Source organism: Glycine soja, chromosome 3 (genome assembly GCF_004193775.1).
Source record: "Glycine soja cultivar W05 chromosome 3, ASM419377v2, whole genome shotgun sequence".
Lineage (NCBI taxonomy): Eukaryota > Viridiplantae > Streptophyta > Magnoliopsida > Fabales > Fabaceae > Glycine > Glycine soja.
In genome coordinates, this window is record NC_041004.1 from 42,652,373 (window position 1) to 42,671,540 (window position 19,168).

General features: G+C 33.2%; 3 protein-coding genes across 3 annotated transcripts; 2 read left to right on the plus strand and 1 right to left on the minus strand.

Moving 5' to 3' along the window:
• Nucleotides 1–246: 246 nt before the first annotated feature.
• LOC114407239 (lysosomal Pro-X carboxypeptidase-like) lies at nucleotides 247–4,664 on the minus strand. The gene is made up of 10 exons (XM_028370273.1): nucleotides 4,253–4,664; nucleotides 3,867–4,056; nucleotides 3,619–3,752; nucleotides 3,012–3,124; nucleotides 2,768–2,891; nucleotides 1,817–1,966; nucleotides 1,378–1,533; nucleotides 1,099–1,178; nucleotides 940–989; nucleotides 247–831 (listed from the first exon to the last, which is right to left on the minus strand). The coding sequence occupies exons 1-10, from the start codon at nucleotides 4,637–4,639 to the stop codon at nucleotides 701–703; spliced, it is 1,515 nt and encodes a 504-aa protein (XP_028226074.1). The 5' UTR covers nucleotides 4,640–4,664; the 3' UTR covers nucleotides 247–700.
• Nucleotides 4,665–9,219: 4,555 nt separating this feature from the next.
• Nucleotides 9,220–13,033, plus strand: LOC114407240. The gene is made up of 3 exons (XM_028370275.1): nucleotides 9,220–9,845; nucleotides 10,081–10,203; nucleotides 11,204–13,033. The coding sequence occupies exons 1-3, from the start codon at nucleotides 9,408–9,410 to the stop codon at nucleotides 12,623–12,625; spliced, it is 1,983 nt and encodes a 660-aa protein (XP_028226076.1). The 5' UTR covers nucleotides 9,220–9,407; the 3' UTR covers nucleotides 12,626–13,033.
• A 4,593-nt stretch (nucleotides 13,034–17,626) lies between these two features.
• Nucleotides 17,627–18,938, plus strand: LOC114407242 (secoisolariciresinol dehydrogenase-like). The gene is made up of 2 exons (XM_028370277.1): nucleotides 17,627–17,720; nucleotides 17,877–18,938. The coding sequence occupies exons 1-2, from the start codon at nucleotides 17,710–17,712 to the stop codon at nucleotides 18,685–18,687; spliced, it is 822 nt and encodes a 273-aa protein (XP_028226078.1). The 5' UTR covers nucleotides 17,627–17,709; the 3' UTR covers nucleotides 18,688–18,938.
• Nucleotides 18,939–19,168: the final 230 nt, after the last annotated feature.

A 19,168-nucleotide genomic window follows, 5' to 3' on the forward strand; every position in this document is an offset into this window, starting at 1 on the left:
TTTTTAGAGTGTGTTTATGAGAATAAAACTGTATTAAACTTATCATTAAATTTATGTAATGATAAGTCCTTATTTTAATTCTAAGATTATAAGCTAGCTATATTCATTTTAATGATGACAAACTTCCATAGTTTCATGATTGAATTCTAAGTATTTTAAATTTTCATTACTAATGAACACATTATTAAGAACATCAATAAAAAATCAGGAAGCATAATCAGATTGTATGCAAGAGTCTAGAAATGCAAAATTTGAAATATGCTATTTCTAGAAACATAACTTGTACACAAATGAAGAAAATTGATTCAAAAGGCATGCATACACTTTATGCAATACCAAAAGCTGCACTTGAACAGAAATTGTAAAATGAGTTATTGTTGTGTTCTAGAAGCTGGAATAATGCTATAATCAGGGGAAATTCTTAGGCATGTGTTGAAGCTTGCTCCAAAACATCATAAGACTTCATCATTGACTTGTGCTAATGTGAACAAGGCAAAGACAATTTTGGAAAAATGTTTTGTATATAATCTTTAGAAGCAAAACTAAAAGTACTAGTTTGTGAGTGAAACATGAGCTTTGAGCAGCATTGTCTTCAGCTATCTAATCCTAAACAAATCTTCAATTATTCTTCTCAATGACATTGAAAAAGGAATATCGGTTCTTGAATCTCCAATGCCAAGTAATGTTGAGCAAAAACACATCATTGATTTAGTAGGTCTTGATAATATTGAGAGATCCAGTTTGCTATGATTTTTATCTCTCGTTTCCTTATATCCTTTAGCCATTCTGGATCTTCCGTAGTTGAGAACCTTAGGTCCACATGATGAGCTCCTGCTCATAAAACACGAATAAACGGAGATCAAAACCAAAAAAAAAAAGAAAAAAGAAAAAGAGAGAAGAGATATTATTAATTAATTTGATTCAAAACTTAAAATAAACCTTCTTTTGCTACTATAGCAACTATAGTTTCTGAAATATTCTTCAACACCCTGCAACCACACACGACACAACCATATAGTTAGCTGCTGACCTTTCAGTATATTATTAGTCATAGTAATGAGAATAATTAAAAGTGGATAGAAAGAGATGCCACAGTACCCTCCACCGCTCCAAGGGTCTCTTAAACCATTAAAGAAGATAATGTTGCTCCCAGACCTTTTTAGAACCCTCTTAATGTCCTACAAAAAATAATCAATCAATACCATCTTAGAGCATGGAATTGTGTTGCAGTGTTGGCAAATTTCAAAATAATAAAACTTAATTGGACACTATTTAGTATTATGTATACACGACAAAAAAAAGTATTTATCAATAAAATAAGAATTATCAAGCATTAAAAAACTTTGTTAATGTAGCTTGATTTAACTGACTACGCACATGGCCACCAAACTCAGTGGTAATCCAATGAGGTCTTGGCTGTATGTGATAGACACGTTTGCAGTAAAACTCTACGTCTCTGAGCTTCCATTTGTAAGGGGGAAACATGCTCCCCTCATTGTTCGCACCCAAGGGCATTATCAACTCCGTACATGCCTGCATACACAAATTAAAACTTCATCATTTGATATATATATTGTTGCTCATTTAACTTGCAACGTCATAAAAGTTTAAATATGATTTTAGCCTTTTCTTTTCAAATCATCAAAAATTGATCAAAAGAGACTAAAGCAAGGTATTTTGTGAATTTAAGGCACTAAAAAATATAATTTTAATATGAAAAAGTAAAAAAAAAAAAAAACTTTAAATTTGGAGTATAAAGTAGGATAGAAGCAATGGAGAATACATATAACAGTGCTTAGATAAGAATATTTGGTACCTGCCAATCCCATCCCCCGAGAGGAGCAGTAGTATTATCCAAAAAAAAACATGTGGCAGTCCCAGTATAGTTGTAGAAGATATTAGCTGCTGCATACAACTTAGTGAACGTTTCATTTACAGCGGATAAGTTATCAATCGCCTCGCACATCTGGATTCAAAGTATGACGTTAAGGTATGCATTCTTTGTTACATCTATTTATACTGTACTTGTGTTTTAGTGTTTCCATGAATCTGTTTCAGTGTTTCATCTCTTAAAAAAGTTTAAACTATATTATTGGATGTCCAACATCAGGGGTCTGGGGTCTTTAACAGGATTAACTAGTAAATGGCCAACAGTCTAAAAGCAAACTCAAAAATCAATCCCACTTCAATAAAAAATCTCAATATTGGATGACAATTATTAGATCACCCATCACTTAACCAGACTTAAAGACAAATTTTAAGATAAAATCTCTCAAGAGATGTCTAGTAGGAGAAAAGTGTTTTTAGTTTGTTAGGAACCTTATATAATTAGAATCGTTTTCTTAGTTTGGTATTTATATTTAAAAAAAAACAATATTTTAGGAAATAATATTTTTAGAGAATTTTTTTCAACTATGTTTCCCACGAATTACTCTGTCGAGATGGAAATATAACTTTTCTCTAGTTTAGAAAAGACGTTAAAAAGTTCACATTAATCATTTCTTTATCTTATTCAAGGTTCAAAATGATTATTACCGGGAATGTGACGTCTGTTAATGAAGAAAACGAAATTAAATGATACGAAACAAAACTAATTTAATCAAGTTCAGATTGGTTCTTCCACTTTTAAAATAAATTCATTATTTCAACTATTTAAATATATTTAACTTATGCGTTCAAATAACAATTAGATCTTTGAACATCACGTGTTGAAGTTGAATATTGGAAGCAGCACTTTTAAAAAACAATAGTTTAAGACCATTAGTACCTTTCTCACTGGATAAGCAGGCAAAGGAGCTAGGAAAACGGAAGGTGTTGGATAATCTGTCATGGCCGCAGAACCCAAAGCCATTTGAAGCCAATATACCAGAGCACCTGCGCTTATATAATGCCTTAAGGAAAACAAGAACAAATAATATAGCATCCGTTATATATGGAAATTAAAACAATCTGAATAAAAATTTAAAAAAAAGTTAAAAGGATTAGTCGATTTGAATAAATCATGCTCTCACTTGCATATTCTGAACGATTTCCGTAGTTGTTCTAGTCCTCCAGGTTTTTGGGCTGTGTCCTCTATTTGTTTCCAAGACCCTTTAATCACTTTATAACAATTCTCACTCTCGCTCTAAAGATCATATTATATGCAACAACAACAACAAAAAAAACAAAAATTCAGCGCATAATTCTTGACTAATCAAGAGCTTGGAGCCTAGGACTACTAGGTGCATGGAGTTAGTTATATCTTATATCTATAGTAAGACGTTTTCTTTAAAATGAAAAAACAAACGAATTTATTTAACACAAGGTGAGTTATTGCAGAAAGCAAAACATAGAGAACTGCATAGTTACTAACCTCCCCACCACAACCCGTATTACAAAGTACATGAAAGTACCATTAACCATTGCATTTGCATATAACTTTTAATTTTTTGTCACACAAATAGTTATATAAATATTTTAAAATGTTTATTTTATTTCACGAAAATAGAAAATTAACAATCATAATATATAATCCAAAATTAAATAGGAAATTATCACTTTTAGACAATATCACCAATCTCCATATTGGGGTAAACTTCACCCATAATGATGATGGAGATTGGAGAGTGGCTAGGCGACCTTATAGTCTTGAGTGATGATATCAGTGTAGGTATAGGGTGAAACCAAATCCAGAAATTGGAGGATTGGAGCAGAGGATGCCAAGGCTCCAATGGCAACATGAGGATACTTCATTCTAAACCATGCAGCCAGCACTGCAAAATATCCATTCAGATTAATTATCTAAAAGAGGTAAACATTATTGTCATATATAAAATAAAGACATTTAAGTTTGGATAAAACATAGATAAGTATGGAGTATAGTTTACTTCCTCCATAGGATCCTCCAACGACAACAACAGGGGAATCTGTTGCTGATAAATTATTCTTGAGATCAATGATGAGAGTGGCATAATCAGCCAATGCCTGTGTGGAGCTCATATATCCAACTGTAGTGGTATTTGCATCTGCAACCTCCTCGTTTCCCCCAAATGGAAATGATTTTCCATAGTATCTATGCTGCATGCAGTTCATTTTGAAAACATTTTAAGAGTTATGTTAACATCTCAGCTGCTTAGACTAGCAAAGTTGCATTTAAAGGTTTCCCTTTGTGTTATCACTTATCAAGCACATAGACATAGTATCCCTCGTATCCCTCATCAAATTTAAGAAGTGTACGAAATTTAACTAGTCATACTCATGTAGTCATATATACCTCTATAAAAACCAAAAGGGCTTTGAAATAAGGTGCTGTTTCGAACATGAAGCCTGTGTTTTGTGCGAACCATTCTATGTCCCCTTCATTTCCCATGTAGACAAAGATTGGAGCATTGTTCTTGGCACCACCCCAATAGGTATCATTGATGAGATATCTTTGTTGAAAAGTCTGATAGCTCTGGGGATTATAATTGAAGTGATCGAGTGTTTGGGTGAAGAACTTTGCTGTGTAAAGCCCATTTTGGGCAGAAAGCAAGTTAACATCTAGCGCTGGATGGAGCATTGAAGAAGGAAATCTTGGTATAACATAGGCAAAAGTGATGGTGAAACACAACAGAGAAAATAAACAAAACCCAATGATTGTAAACTGAAAGCTCGTTGCCATTTTTCCTGTTAATTACGTGGAGTTTAAGTTGAATGAAATCAACATGAGTTATATACTTATATCTACGTGTTCGGCACACAAATTTTGTTTTTAGGGGAAAGATATAAAGATAAGAAAAATTTAAGACTTGATTACGTCTTTCTTTTTATCTCTGAAATGTTAATAATTTAACTGTGACCACTCCATTAATACACTAGAGCCCCTGATCTTGAGCATCTTCCGTTAACGGACATTACAAGGTTACCACTTTTTTGGCTTTTGTAATTATCCAAGCATCTCTTGTAGTGGGATACAAAGAGCCAGCTGTTGCTTTTTTATTTTAAGCTTGAATGGTTCCATGTCTTGGATGTGATTTTTCAAAATTAAGAGTTATAACTTTTACATCAAAAACACAAGCTAGTTTTAAACACATTATTTATCTTTTGAATTCTCTATCGTAATTTTCAATGCTGACGAGTACTTTTTCAGTTTGATCAATTTTTTGAGTTTGTGTTTATGACTTATGAGAATCCAACTGTATTAGAAATTAAGTTAAATAGTTTCACGTCCATAATAATTTTACCAATCTTGACATGAATTAGTCGGATTTTCGATGTAATATTTGAACACCGGTGATTTAAAATAAATAGCCTATAAGAATTTAACATATATTATATTTGCAATGATTTTTTTTATATAAAAAAAATTCATCATTAAATTTATGTAATGAATATGTCTTTATTTTAATTATGAAATCATAAGCTATAGTCATTTTAATATTATTTTTTTTTACAGAAAGTCATTTTAATATTTAATTTCATAAAACATCATTAAATTTAATATGTATCCTCTGGTTCTCAAGTCATTTTAATATTCCACTACATTGATAAAGTTACAATTAATACATTTAATTTGTTCTAAAATATTGAACATAATGTAGTGTACCTGAAGTGATTTTAGATTGACTCTTTTATACGTATAAGACTATAGGTTGTGAATTTTTAAAGTGGTGTGAAAAAAATACTGAAGATGTGTATCAAAAACTTAAGATGGACATGGATGAAATGAAGACAGTAATTTGCAAACTGAAGAAAAACATCAAAGTCTTTAAAGTGAAGTTCTTCATTTTAATTAAAACAAATTGCAGGTGCTTTATTTTTTCAATAAAATTCAACTTTACTTTTTTTATCAAATGAATAAAAATGTAATAATTGACCAAAAATAAAATTATTTTGTCCTTTTTTTTAAAAAAAAAAAACTTACGAGTATTTTTATCTGAAATTACAGGCGAAACTTGTTATTTTGTTAACTTCCGCATGATGATGAAGGTGAGAAAGGTGAACAACCCCCATGTTTATTCATGGACATTAAAAGAAAGGCCTCAAACAGATATTAATTCTTTCTTCATTTTCAATCTTCAATTCTACATCCCATTTACAAACATCATGAACTCACATTGCCAAATGCCAAATATATAAAGCCGTGTATCATCTGATTGGGAGGGATATAGACATATAGTGTGGGCTTCATAAGTTTTTGCCCAAACTGTTGGGTCCATATGAATTGCAGTGATAGTGGGAGCTCTCTGAGGGGAAATAAAGTATATAGAATAATAGGAATAGTAAAAGGACAGATTCTAAAATATAAAAAAAACAAAATAAGCGAAAGGAAATATGCAAAAAGAAGGGCGAGGTACCCAAAAAGGAGAGAGGGAAACATGATGCATGTGACATTAACTGGAGAACTACATGCTTTAAATCAAATTTGCCTTTTTCTCTCCTTGAATTTCTCCTTGTTTAAAGTTTAATTAATGAATATGGATTCAATCATTGCGAAAAAGTGATATAGGACTGATAAATTGTAGTATACGTGTAAGTCCAAATCGGTGTGCACTCCTTTCATGATAGCCGAGTGTGACAAGTACTGAGTATATCGGGGGGAAAACAAACCAGTAGAATTTGATGTAATTTTAAATCCATATGATGCTTAAATACATAAATTAGGTCAACATCTGAATTTGATGTAAAATAGTATTTTAACCTCTACAATATATAGAACACATATTTATTTTATAGTTTATATAAAATAATATTTTTTAACATATAAATTATATTATAATTAAATTTTAATAAATAATTTTTTAAATATATAAATTATATTTTAGATTTATGATGAATTATTTATATTATGATATAAGATTATTTATAACTATTATTAATTTTTAAAAATATATTAAAAAAGAGAACAAGTTAATAAAAATGCTTTTATTCTATTCTTAAAAAGTTCTCATTAAATATAACTCTTAAGATAGTAGATTTCTTTCTCTTTTATTTAGTATTGCATCGGTCAATGCTTTAATGTCAAAACAAAACGAAATTATCAGTTAACGATCACCATTATTTTCAAGATCATGATTATATTTGATAAAATGAGCTAAAAAAAATAGAAGAAAGCCGAAAAGTTAATTAATGATTAAAAGTTGATAATTAGAAACTCAATATGGAGTTATTATATTATAAGTAGAAAAATATAAAATGATAAAAAAATAATAAAAACATGATTAATTCAAAAGAGATATAAAAAAATTAGAAGTTAAAAGCATTTTAAAAAATATTATTTTAAATTGCGTTTCAAAAAATATTAAAAATTATTTTAAAACTTATTTATCAACCTCTCAAACAAATTTTTTAATTAATATAAAAGATTAAAAATTAACTAAAATATTTCCACACTTAATTTTATGTATATAATAAATTAAATATGTGTATCCTGAACATTAAAACGGTCGGTAGATAATTTAATGTAGATATGCAACGGACTATTTTATTTTATTTTTATAAAATATATAATCATTAATTAAAATTTAATATTTATTTAAGAAAAAATACCGATAATGATTGACAAGACAAAAAATTATTTGTGGCCGGGACTCCCGGGCCAATATATTACTGCTGTTGTTTGATAGTTTGTTTTTTCGCTCCTGAACGCACAAAAAAGATTATTTGTTACCATGATCTTGCCAAAAGTGTCTTTTTCATCTTATTTTATTTTTAAAAAAAAAAAATTAAACTACCATCTTATCCTCAAGGTCTCAGCCTCAATTGAGAGTATACATAATCAAATCAATATCTTCATTCAAGTATTACAGGGACCGGAAGGGATGATTATATATTTATGCATAACCAAAATTAAAGTCATGACCCCTAGCTTAAATGAAGGGCAACATCATAAATAGTGCCCTTAGTAGTTTGTGAGATTGACACACTCAAATTAGGGGATGTGATGTGATTTTTGTTGATCATATTCATGCATGCCCCCACTTCTCAATATTCTTGCTCCGTTTTCCATGTAATTGTTGTTTTTTTGTCTAATTTTCTGTAATTGCCTTTGTTAGTTAGTGACTTAGTGTTCTTTCGAGTTGGAGTGGGGATGGGGAAGACGAGGTTCGAGGGTTTGGGAGGAGCACTTGTGTCTGTGTGAGGTTGTATTTGTGACATGAGTTGACCACGTGATCTGTTATATACTTTCTTCTTTTGTAATCGATCGTTTTAAGATTACTACATTCATATTAAAACAAGTACGCAAACAAGCTATACATTTATTTAATTTTTATGTTTAAATTATTTATATTTATATTCTTAATATGTTCATTATTTATTTTATTTATTATTTTGATATTTTATGTATTACTCCGCTCAAAGGATGGCTGATCAAGTAGATGCCCTTGAACGACCATTAGAAAACATTTTATATTCTATTTTGTTTTGTTTTTTATGTGGGTATAATTAAGAAAATAAGTACATAAATAAAAAAAATTTATTTGAAAATGCCCAATAAAAATAAAAGAAAAGAAAAATCATTTGGAAAATATTTTAAAAAAATTTTCCATTACTCAATTTGTCAAGTCTTAGTAGTGCATAAGATATCAAAATAATTTGGATAAGATTTTTTAAAATTGTCCATAACTCAATTTGATGAAAATGGTTGTGTGAGAAACAAGAGCTGTCAAATGATTCGCTCCGTATAGATTGAATTTTGTATATGTTATGTATTTTTTGTTTTACCGGACTCATAAGTATGTCAAATTAGGTCAAATTGGCCCAATCAAATTAAAAATCGTCAAATTTAATCTGTTATTAACCGAGTCAAATTAGTTTAATTTTTTTTAGATCAATTTTTTTTATCGTCTGATTTAACCAAATCAATTTTGACCGCTTCATTTTTTTTTACATTGACAACTCTATTTAACACAAACTTAATTCCATTAGTTTGATTTTTATTTATTACATTTTGATGAAACAATTTAAGCATATATTTAAATGTGTATTCTATAAAACTTTTTAAATTTGATCAATTTACATGTATTTATATTTTATTTTAACCTATTAGGATCAATCTAACGATGAGATAAAATACATAAAATTACAAGTTTAAAATTCAGTGTGATGATTGTAAAAAAAAAAAAATCAAATTTTCATTTGAAATTGAATGAATGAAATGAAATAAATAAAATAGTGTGTGAAAGAGGCGGAGAATTAAATGGGTGAAACTTGGGTGGCCTAATAATCCATGGCATGGTACATAGATGTCAAAGTCAAATATGATTAAGATGTGAGTGAGGTTGGCAACTACCAAAAGCGGCGTACATGGTGTCCCTATAATACCACTCCACCCAATCTTCGCTAATACATTCCCTTTCTCTTTCTCTTCTTTCCTTCCAACCCCACACGTCTTCCCTTCTCTTGCTACTTGCTATGCTCATCTTCAAAACTCAGCCTTACTCATACTCATGCTGAGCCAAAACCCAAACCCAACCACCATGGACATGATTCCTGGGAAGATCCGAAAACGAGGCTGTTCCTCCTCGGCCTCCTCCTCCTCCTCCGTGCTCCACAACTACCGCTTCAAGAGGACTATTCTCGTCGGAAAGAGGGGCGGATCCAGTACGCCCGTGCCCACGTGGAAGCTCATGAGCTCGAGATCTCCACTCCGGGCATTGGCCTCCCCCAAATACCCGCCGTCGCAGACCGGTAACAAGCCCCGCCAAGCTCCGGTCTCCGCCAGGAAGCTCGCCGCAACGCTCTGGGAGATGAACGAGATTCCTTCGCCCAGCCCCAGCGTCAGGTCCAAGAAGGAACTCAGAACCAGAGAAAGAGTTCCCAGGTCCATGCGTTCTGGTTCCTTGCCTCCCCATTTGTCCGATCCATCACATAGTCCAGTTTCCGAGGTACTTTCGCCAAACTTCATGTTCTTTTTTGTTTTTGTTTTATTAACTAACTTGGGTCTTTTTGGAAGAGACGGTTTGAATTTCTGTGGGGAGAGATATTCATATTTAGCATCTGATCGAGTCTTGAACAATATGATTGTCTTGGATTTGTCTTCCAAGGAAGATACTTGTGGGAAATAAAAATAACTAACCAACTACAAATTATATATGTGTTCTCACAGTTTTTTTTTCGTAGAGATTGGATCGATCTGGAACTGGGAGTCGCCAGAAAAGAACTCCGTCTATTTCTCAGGGGGCTAGGATCACTGAACACCATGTTGGCCCTTTGGATTCTCTTAGCAATGTCAGTCTCATGGAGGTATTCTAATCTAATTCCAATATTCATATACGGCCTTTATACTTTGAGGACGATTTTCTCTATTGGAATGGACAAATTACATACTATTAAGGTTAGGTGAGAATTATGTCCATCTCTCTTTATCATCGTTAAATAGGTGGGCTCCTATCAACCTTTGTTAATCTTTATGGAAAGAGGGGGATGGACCCTCTCGTTCACATATTTATATGAAAATGTCAATGTGAAAATTGTGTCTGTCTGTCTGTCTCTTCGTAGATGATGAATGGGTCCTGCAATATAATGTCTGTAAAGAGAGAGATAGACACAAATGTGAGGATTCATTCCCACAAATTTTACATGACCTTATCAGGTGAAAATATCAACCGAGAGGATTCGTTTTCATTGAAGTTAATTTATGCTTTGGATAGAGATTTTCTGTTTTTGTGTTGTTAAGTGTTGAAATCCATCCCTCTAGCATGAAATGCCCTGTCGTGTTAGCAGTATTTTTTGACAGCTCTGTTGCTTTCACTATATTTTGGACAAATTAGGAACTTATTTCAATGAAAACTCTGTGTAGGTGTCAGCTGCAAAGGATATGCATGCAGTGCATAATTGCACATGGTCCCTTTTTGCTGCTCTTACTAGTAATTAATGATATTATTAATACATCTACTAGTACTTTGATGGTTGCTAAATAGAAGGCATACACTGAAAAAGATAATAAGTATAGCATGCCAAGGTTCTATTCACATTTGAGTGGCCAAACTACATGCCAAAATTAATTTACACATTTTTCTGTTAATTTGGATGGAAGTTCAGACGTTTAGTTTTGTTCTTTATTTTGGCATGGTTTGAAATGTACCCTGACGAAAATGCAAAACACCCTGTTAACTGTCATGCACTTACCTATTTCAACATACAATTGCATTTCGTTTTTCATTCAGCCTTTATAATTTTAAATTCTTGAGAATAATACTTGATGTGCGTGTCTCCTAACAGTCACATCTTGGTTTTCTTGCAGATTGAAACTAGATCCCGAGCACAGACCCCTGCTTCATCTGCTGTTGCAGTTAAAGCACGTTTAAAAGATGTTAGTAATGCTTTAATGACATCCAAAGAGCTACTTAGAATTATAAACCGCATGTGGGGTCATGAAGATCGTCCTTCATCTAGTATGTCTCTTATCTCAGCTCTGCATACTGAGCTGGAGAGGGCTCGCCTACAGGTCAATCAACTTATCCAGGAACAGCGCTCAGATCAGAATGAGATAAATTATTTGATGAAGTGTTTTGCTGAAGAAAAGGCTGCTTGGAAAAAAAAGGAGGAAGAAATTGTTGAGGCTGCAATTGAATCTGTTGCTGGTGAACTCGATGTAGAGAGGAAACTCAGGAGACGATTAGAAAGCTTGAACAAGAAGCTTGGGAGAGAACTGGCTGACACCAAAACATCCCTTCTTAAGGTGGTGAAAGAGCTTGAAAGTGAGAAGAGAGCAAGAGAAATTATTGAGCAAGTATGTGATGAGTTAGCAAGAGATGCTGATGAAGATAAGTCTGATATTGAGAAACAAAAGAGAGTGTCTACAAAAGTTTGTGAAGAGGTAGAGAAAGAAAAGGAAATAATGCAATTGACTGATAGGTTACGCGAGGAGAGAGCTCAAAAGAAACTCTCTGAGGCAAAATATCAGCTTGAGGAAAAGAATGCAGCTGTTGATAAGCTCAGGAATCAACTTGAAGCTTTTCTAGGAGGCAAACAAGTTAGAGAAAAGAGTCGCAGTTCCACTCACTTGAGTGATGAAGAAATTGCTGCTTATCTCAGCAGAAGCCGATTAGGTTCCCATCTCATTGAAGATAAAGAAGATGACAGGGGAGAGGTTGACAATGGAGTAGAATGTGAGGAGGAATCTGCTGAAAGTGATCTGCATTCTATAGAGTTAAATATGGACAACAACAACAAGAGTTATAAGTGGACCTACCCTCCTGAAAGCAGATTTGATACAAGAAGATATCCAATTGAGGAAGAAGTGAAAGGTAGTAGGAGGTCTACCTCTGGGAAAGCTTCAAGGAAAAGCACATCACTGCAAAGGAGTATATCAGATGGAATGGAATGGGGAGTCCAAGCTGATAAGATTCAAAATTCAGGAGATGGGATAGATTGGGAAAGCTTTTATGAACTGGAAAAGCAAGCTCAAGGAAAAGGTTATGCAGATGAAATGCAAGGCTATAAATCAGTGAAAGGTCTAAGGGATCAGATACTGGCTGGTTCTAGGCTTGCATCTTCCAGAGGTTATGCCAGTCCAACTAGACAATTTTCCCAGCCATGGCCATCACGAGATCTTGCAAATAACTTCCAGGAAAGACCTGCTACAGCACAGGGCAATGGTCTAAAATCAAGGTTAGGGGAAGCCAGGGGTGAGGGCCAGAATGTAAGGAAGTCCAAAAGGTGAGTTAATGCTCATAACTTTTGAGACAATGCTTTGTTTGTGAAGGTCCATACCCGTTTGCTTCTGCTACCATGATGGCTGGTAAAAATGCAGGGCAGCGATTATCATAGATCCGCTAGCCACTAGGTGAAAGCTGAAAGAAGCTTTTCTCCTTCTAAGTTTTATCTTGTTGATAGCCCATGGCTGCTTAAGTTGCAGCAATCACTGCTTAAATTTTCGTTTGACCCTATGTGTAGGTATGATCGTGTTCGTAGAGTTCAGAACATGTGTTATATAAGTATAACAAGCGAGTTTTTGTTTTCTCCTGTAGCATATGCTGAAGCCCGAAGGTGATCAAGAACATTTTGTATTTTCTTCTTTCGGTATCTAAGGATACTACCACTGTCTCCCACAAGGTGTTTAATCTTTAAAGAGTCCGGAAGATCCAGTTTATAGTTATGTTTTTTCTATTAAAAATTATAAATTTAAATTATATTTTATATAAAGCAGTATATATTAACATATTACAATATTTTTAGAAAAATTAATTACAATTAAAATACAAAAAAACATGAGGATTGAGGAGAAAGTTCTGTGGTCCTCTACAATTCTGTTGCACTTTATCAAACACGTGAAATTAAACACATTAACAATCCAAAAGGGTGTATAAATACCGAAAACTTAAAATCAAGCCAAGGAGGAGAAAAACTCAGAACCCAATTCGGGCGAAAAGAAATTGTGAAATTCAGAAGTCGAGGGACACATCAAAGATCAAACATCGTGCGAGGATCATAAACTGAAATTAAACAGGACCATCCACTAGCCAGCATCCTCAATACACACATAGCGGTTACTGGTTAGGGCTCGAATCGCCTTGTGCGCCAAGGTTAACGTTTTTGTTTTTATGTTATTTTTATCTTCATTTTCTCAGGTTTTTCTTCTTTTCATTTGACAGATCAATGTTGGCTTGACCCAATTCAATTGTCTTTCATTTTTTTTTATTTTTTTTTCATTTTCGGTGCACATGATGGACTCGTAGTTTTGATTATTAATTAATCCAGTCAAGACATTTTAGTTCCACTGTCTACTTCGTCTTCATTACTAATTAGACTTCCGAAGCCAAAAAATTTCAAAGGCCAACTTTATCAAAAATAGTTTTTTTTTTAATTATTTCTATTAAAATAATAGTTGGCTGTTTGGTCGATATTTTGTTATCAAATTTTGTTTCTTCACTCATCATGACTCCCTTTGGACAAGATGTGACACTCCTTATATTCAAATTGGGAAGTATTAATAATAATAAAAATCCTTACTGCAACTTTTCTGTTAAAATTAATTACATTGCTTTAATTTTTTTTTTTCCAAATCTATATATACTTCATCTATTTCAAATTAAGCAAGCAGTGTTCGTCTTAAAATCGAAGATGAAAAATGAACTCCCCAGGATAAGATTCCAAGTAGATTATTCCTAGTAAGCAGCGAGAGCTAACCTTGTCGTATTACCTTAAGATTCTGAAGTGGAAATATATATAGTCGATGTAACCAGGATTGTTTGTATCAACTTTTATTAACTTAAATAAGTTAACCCCTATAAAAAAATAAAAAATAAAAAAAAACAAAAAAAAAACTTGACTACCTAGTAAGCGCGGAAACTAACCTTGTCGTATTACCTTCTGAAGTGGAATTATATATAACGAATGTAAGGGTTGTAATTTGTATCAACTTTTATGTACTTAATTATGTATAGTTGTTCCTTCAAAAAAATTTATGTATAGTTGTTCACTGATAAATAAAAAATTATGTAGTTGTTATAATTTTTAATCCCTTTATACTAATAATTCATTGTTTTTAGTTAATATTGAACCCGAAGATACACATGCAGCGTAAATTCCAATAATATTAATAATAAAATATGAGCCAGGACTTGGCGTTGGCCTACCTCACCGTTGCTATTTGATAGTATTAAGCTAAAGCTTGTCTGTATAATTTCATATCGTAACAGGTTGTTCCTTCTATCCCTTTCTTTTTCTCTTAGGTCATATCAATGGCAACTTCAACCTCTGCACTCAATAAAAGGTATGTAAAATGCTTCAGTTTTGAGAATTTGATGATGTAGTACACAATACAACAGGATGTGAATTCTAATATTTGTGTTGTATATTCAAATATGTATCAGTAGTATCCTAAAATACAGCTCTCCATACTTATTCACATATATGACAATGAAAATTTTCTACGAAATACATATCGTAAGCTTTTAGTTTGGATTAAAAAAATATATTGAAAATAAATTATAGCTTCGTAACTACCTATTGAAAATACATATCGTAAGCTTTTAGTTTGTATTCTTTTTAGTATTTAGATCCCGAATTTAAATCCATCTAACAGTTATCAACGGATATCGATGGAAATGAAGTTGGCTATATGTATTTGAATTTTGGTTCAAAATACTATACACAAATTCTAAGATAAATATAACAGTCCACAAATTCAATTTTATAAAAAGAAAGGTTTAATTTTTGCAAACCTCATTTTATTCCAAAAAATCCATTTGTAACCATAAAACAAACATACACTTCATTGTTATGTTTCTCTCTAACTTAAGAAATAGGAGTCTGACTCCTTTAGTTACTAGAGGTCCAGCAGGGCACAGACACATGAAACTTGTGCGACCCACACTAAGTAGGATAGAGCCAGATATATCAGATTTATGGTATATGGGTAGCACAGACCTCATATATATGTCCCTGTACTACTAAAACCTCTAGTAAATAGAGATGATAATTTTTCATGAAAATAGACTGTTGTCAACATTTAATTTAAGAACGAAGTGTTGGAATTAAGGCTTAATTATTGTGAATCATTTTCTTTTGTGCAGGTTGGAAGGAAAAGTTGCATTGATCACAGGAGGAGCTAGCTAGTGGCATTGGCAAACGCCCTGCTGAAGTTTCTGCCCAGCATGGAGCCAAAGTAGTGATCGCTGACATCCAAGACGAACTGGGACATTCCGTTGCTGAGTCCATAGGGACATCAACATGTTATTATGTCCATTGTGATGTTACCGATGTGTTAGAATTAATGTCTCATGTGAGACACATCTGACTTATGTAAAAATTAATAAATAAATAATTAATAATTAATAGACTGTTGTCAACATGTGACTTATGTACGGATTGGTAATTCGTATGTACGTCAATTTTGTTTTTGTACTCCGGCGATAAAAATCAATCAAAATTCATCGTATACTACTCACAAATGCATGCACATTATCAAAGACTAAATTCGCTTTCAAACCGTCCTTAACGGTAACAACTTACACTAAATCACGAAAATTTTGTGAAAAAAAAAAGGACACTACAGAAATGAAAAATTGAACCTGTTATTTGCAACCATTCGACATTTTCCTAAATTGCTGGGTGTCCCAAACAATTTCCATATCCGAAAAGTATCTCCCTCCATGTGAACCTAATCCAATTATACAGAAACTGAATAACTTTGGTACAAAAATGTGTGATTTTAGGATTGTTTAGTTTGATTTTCATGTTTTGTCTGGATTATGAGTGAACTAAAAGAAGAAGAAAATAAGAAGAAAAGGAAAAAGAAATAAAGTTAAAAAAAAAAACTGTTTAATTTGCGTGGATAAAATTAAAGAAAAAAAGTAAAGAAATTTCTCTTTGCTTGTTTAGATACAAGCGAAATGCTTAAATACTTTATTAATTCGGTCCATGTAGTTTTTTTTTTATATAACTTTGGTCTTTCAAAAAAAGAAATTATTGCTTTTTTTTTTTACACAAGGATCGAAATTTTTATTGCATATTTAGTTTCTTATGTTTTTAAATTTTTGTAATTTTGATCCACTTTTAGTCTGTTATGAATTTTTTACAGAAATTACTGACATAACATAATGTGTTAACGCACAAAATTTTTTATCATTATTAATATATGTCATACTAAGCTAAATTCCAATTTTTTGTAGTGAGTGCTGAATCCATATTTGTTTAATTTCTTTTTTGTTTGTTGCTCCCTCAATTTCATGCAATTATCGCATGAAATTAGAGCCTCGTATATATAAGAGAAAAAAGATGAAAACAAAAAACTACACCACCACAAGGTGGGGGAGAGAGACATCTAAAATGTCGTTTAACAGAATAAGAGAAAGAAAAGAGGTAGGATGATAAAAACAGATAAGTCAAAGCTTCCTTCATGGCTAGGAAATCAGCTAGCCTCTCTAAGAACATGCACCACATAAGGGACTGATCATTAGAGGCAAGCTGCCCCATATATATATAGCTTCGCGATCGTTTACTATGGATTGGAGAACCTTGGATCGCGCCCTCCCAGTATGAATCATGTGGACTACAACCAAATAATCCATCTCAAAGATCACATTAGAAATGTGAAGCTCTCTAGCAAATTAGAGCCTCTGTTACGCTGCCATGACAACCTTGACATAATTTGGCAACAGCTAACGTTAACACGTATATACATAAGTATTTCCTTATGCTAGACTAAGACTCCCACATGATCCATGCAATTTCAAGCCGTTAATTGTCTACTCTGGACATAGAAACATCTACTCACAATCACAAATTTACATTCTATAGGTAGCATTAATAATAATAATAATAATAATATAAAAACATAATAACAATGACAATCGAAAAAAAAAATTCGGGCCCTCTAGGTAGATTTCTGAATCCATCTATGGGGACAGTATATGGTGATCTCAAACTATATATGTAATTGATTTCTTTTTTCTCTCACATTATATGATATATTATGTTAATTAGAATGTAAGCACATTTGTTTCCTTAGAGTTAATACATAGTAACAAAGTATAATTTTCTTAAAAAACACGGAAAAATCTGTAAAAGGCAAGAACGTACCATCATGCGGGGTTGCCCAAAGCAATCATTTAGAAAATGTTTTTTGTCACATTGTTGAATAGTTGTGAGATTGTGTCCACTAGACAGAGAAGACCGAGTACATACTCGGTACTCCTAAGGCCCCATAAGCTACTGTTTCATGAATAATGCAACTTAAGGCATTCCCTTGTTATCCGATAAGGCTTGAAGAAACATTCAAGGGTGCTCTCTACACACACTTCAATGGCTATGAGGTAATCAAACCATGCATACACCATAATTTAAACTCAGTTATTCTGTAAACATATATACAAGACACCGCTGCATATATGATTCAAACTCGTATCATATGTATATCACTCACTAAACATGACTATATTTTTGGAGCACTTACCTTTCCAAGCATGCAGGTTAGAAGGCAAGGTGGCACTAATAACCGGTGGAGCCAGTGGCATCGGCGAAGCCACCGCAAGGCTTTTCCTTTGCCACGGTGCCAAGGTCATCATCGCTGACATCCAAGACAACCTCGGACACTCCCTCTGCCAAAACCTCAACTCCTCCGACAACAACATTTCCTACGTTCACTGCGACGTCACCAACGATAACGACGTCCAAAACGCCGTCAACGCCGCCGTCTCGCGTCACGGCAAGCTCGACATCCTGTTCAGTAACGCCGGCACTGTTGGCCGTGTGAGCCCTTCCATCACGGCGCTTGACAACGCTGACTTGAAGAGGGTTTTCGAGGTGAATGTCTTCGGTGCTTTCTACGCCGCCAAACACGCGGCTAAGGTAATGATTCCTGAAAAGAGAGGGAGCATTGTGCTCACCTCAAGTGTTGCTTCGGTGACTCACGCGGTTTCGCCGCATGCATACACTGCGTCGAAGCACGCGGTGGTGGGTCTGATGAAGAACCTGTGCGTGGAACTGGGGAATCATGGAATCAGAGTTAACTGTGTTTCACCGTACGCGGTGGCCACTCCTCTGATGACACGTGGAACCAGGATGAAGAAGGAGATGGTAGAGAAAGTGTATTCTGAGGCGGGGAACCTGAAGGGAGTGGTTTTGAAGGAAGAGGATTTGGCAGAAGCAGCTCTGTTTCTGGCTAGTGATGAGTCAAAGTACGTGAGTGGGGTTAACCTAGTTGTGGATGGAGGTTACAGTGTCACCAATGTTTCTGTTAAAGAAGCTGTGAGAAAGTTTCCTGGTAAGCCCAAGTTGTAATTAGCTTCAAATTCTGGGATACTTCCACACAAAAAAAAATGCTCTTTTTTTTTTAATTTGTGAAAAGGAAGCTGAAGGCCTGAAGGTTTGTTTGGTTTAGTTTGTTTCATGAAAAAAATATTATTATTTTTACTTTTCTAAGAGTTTTTTTCTGTGTGTGTAATGAAAACTGCAGCACTAGTTACTTCTTAGAATAAAGTTGCAGATGTATAATTCTCTGTATGGATCTATGAAGCAAATCTGTACTTATAGATAGGGGGATGTATGGCAAGGAAAATTATCATAAATGCGTCTTGTAATCATTTATATTTATAAAAAGAATTTAATGTGCATAAAATAATCTGTTATTTAATTATAAATTATCGTTTAAATTATTTTAAGATAATTATTTTTAAAGTTAATAAATTTTTTAAGTATAATTAATTGTGATTAGATATATGTATAAAAAAAATTACACTGTGTATAATTCTTTTTTATTATA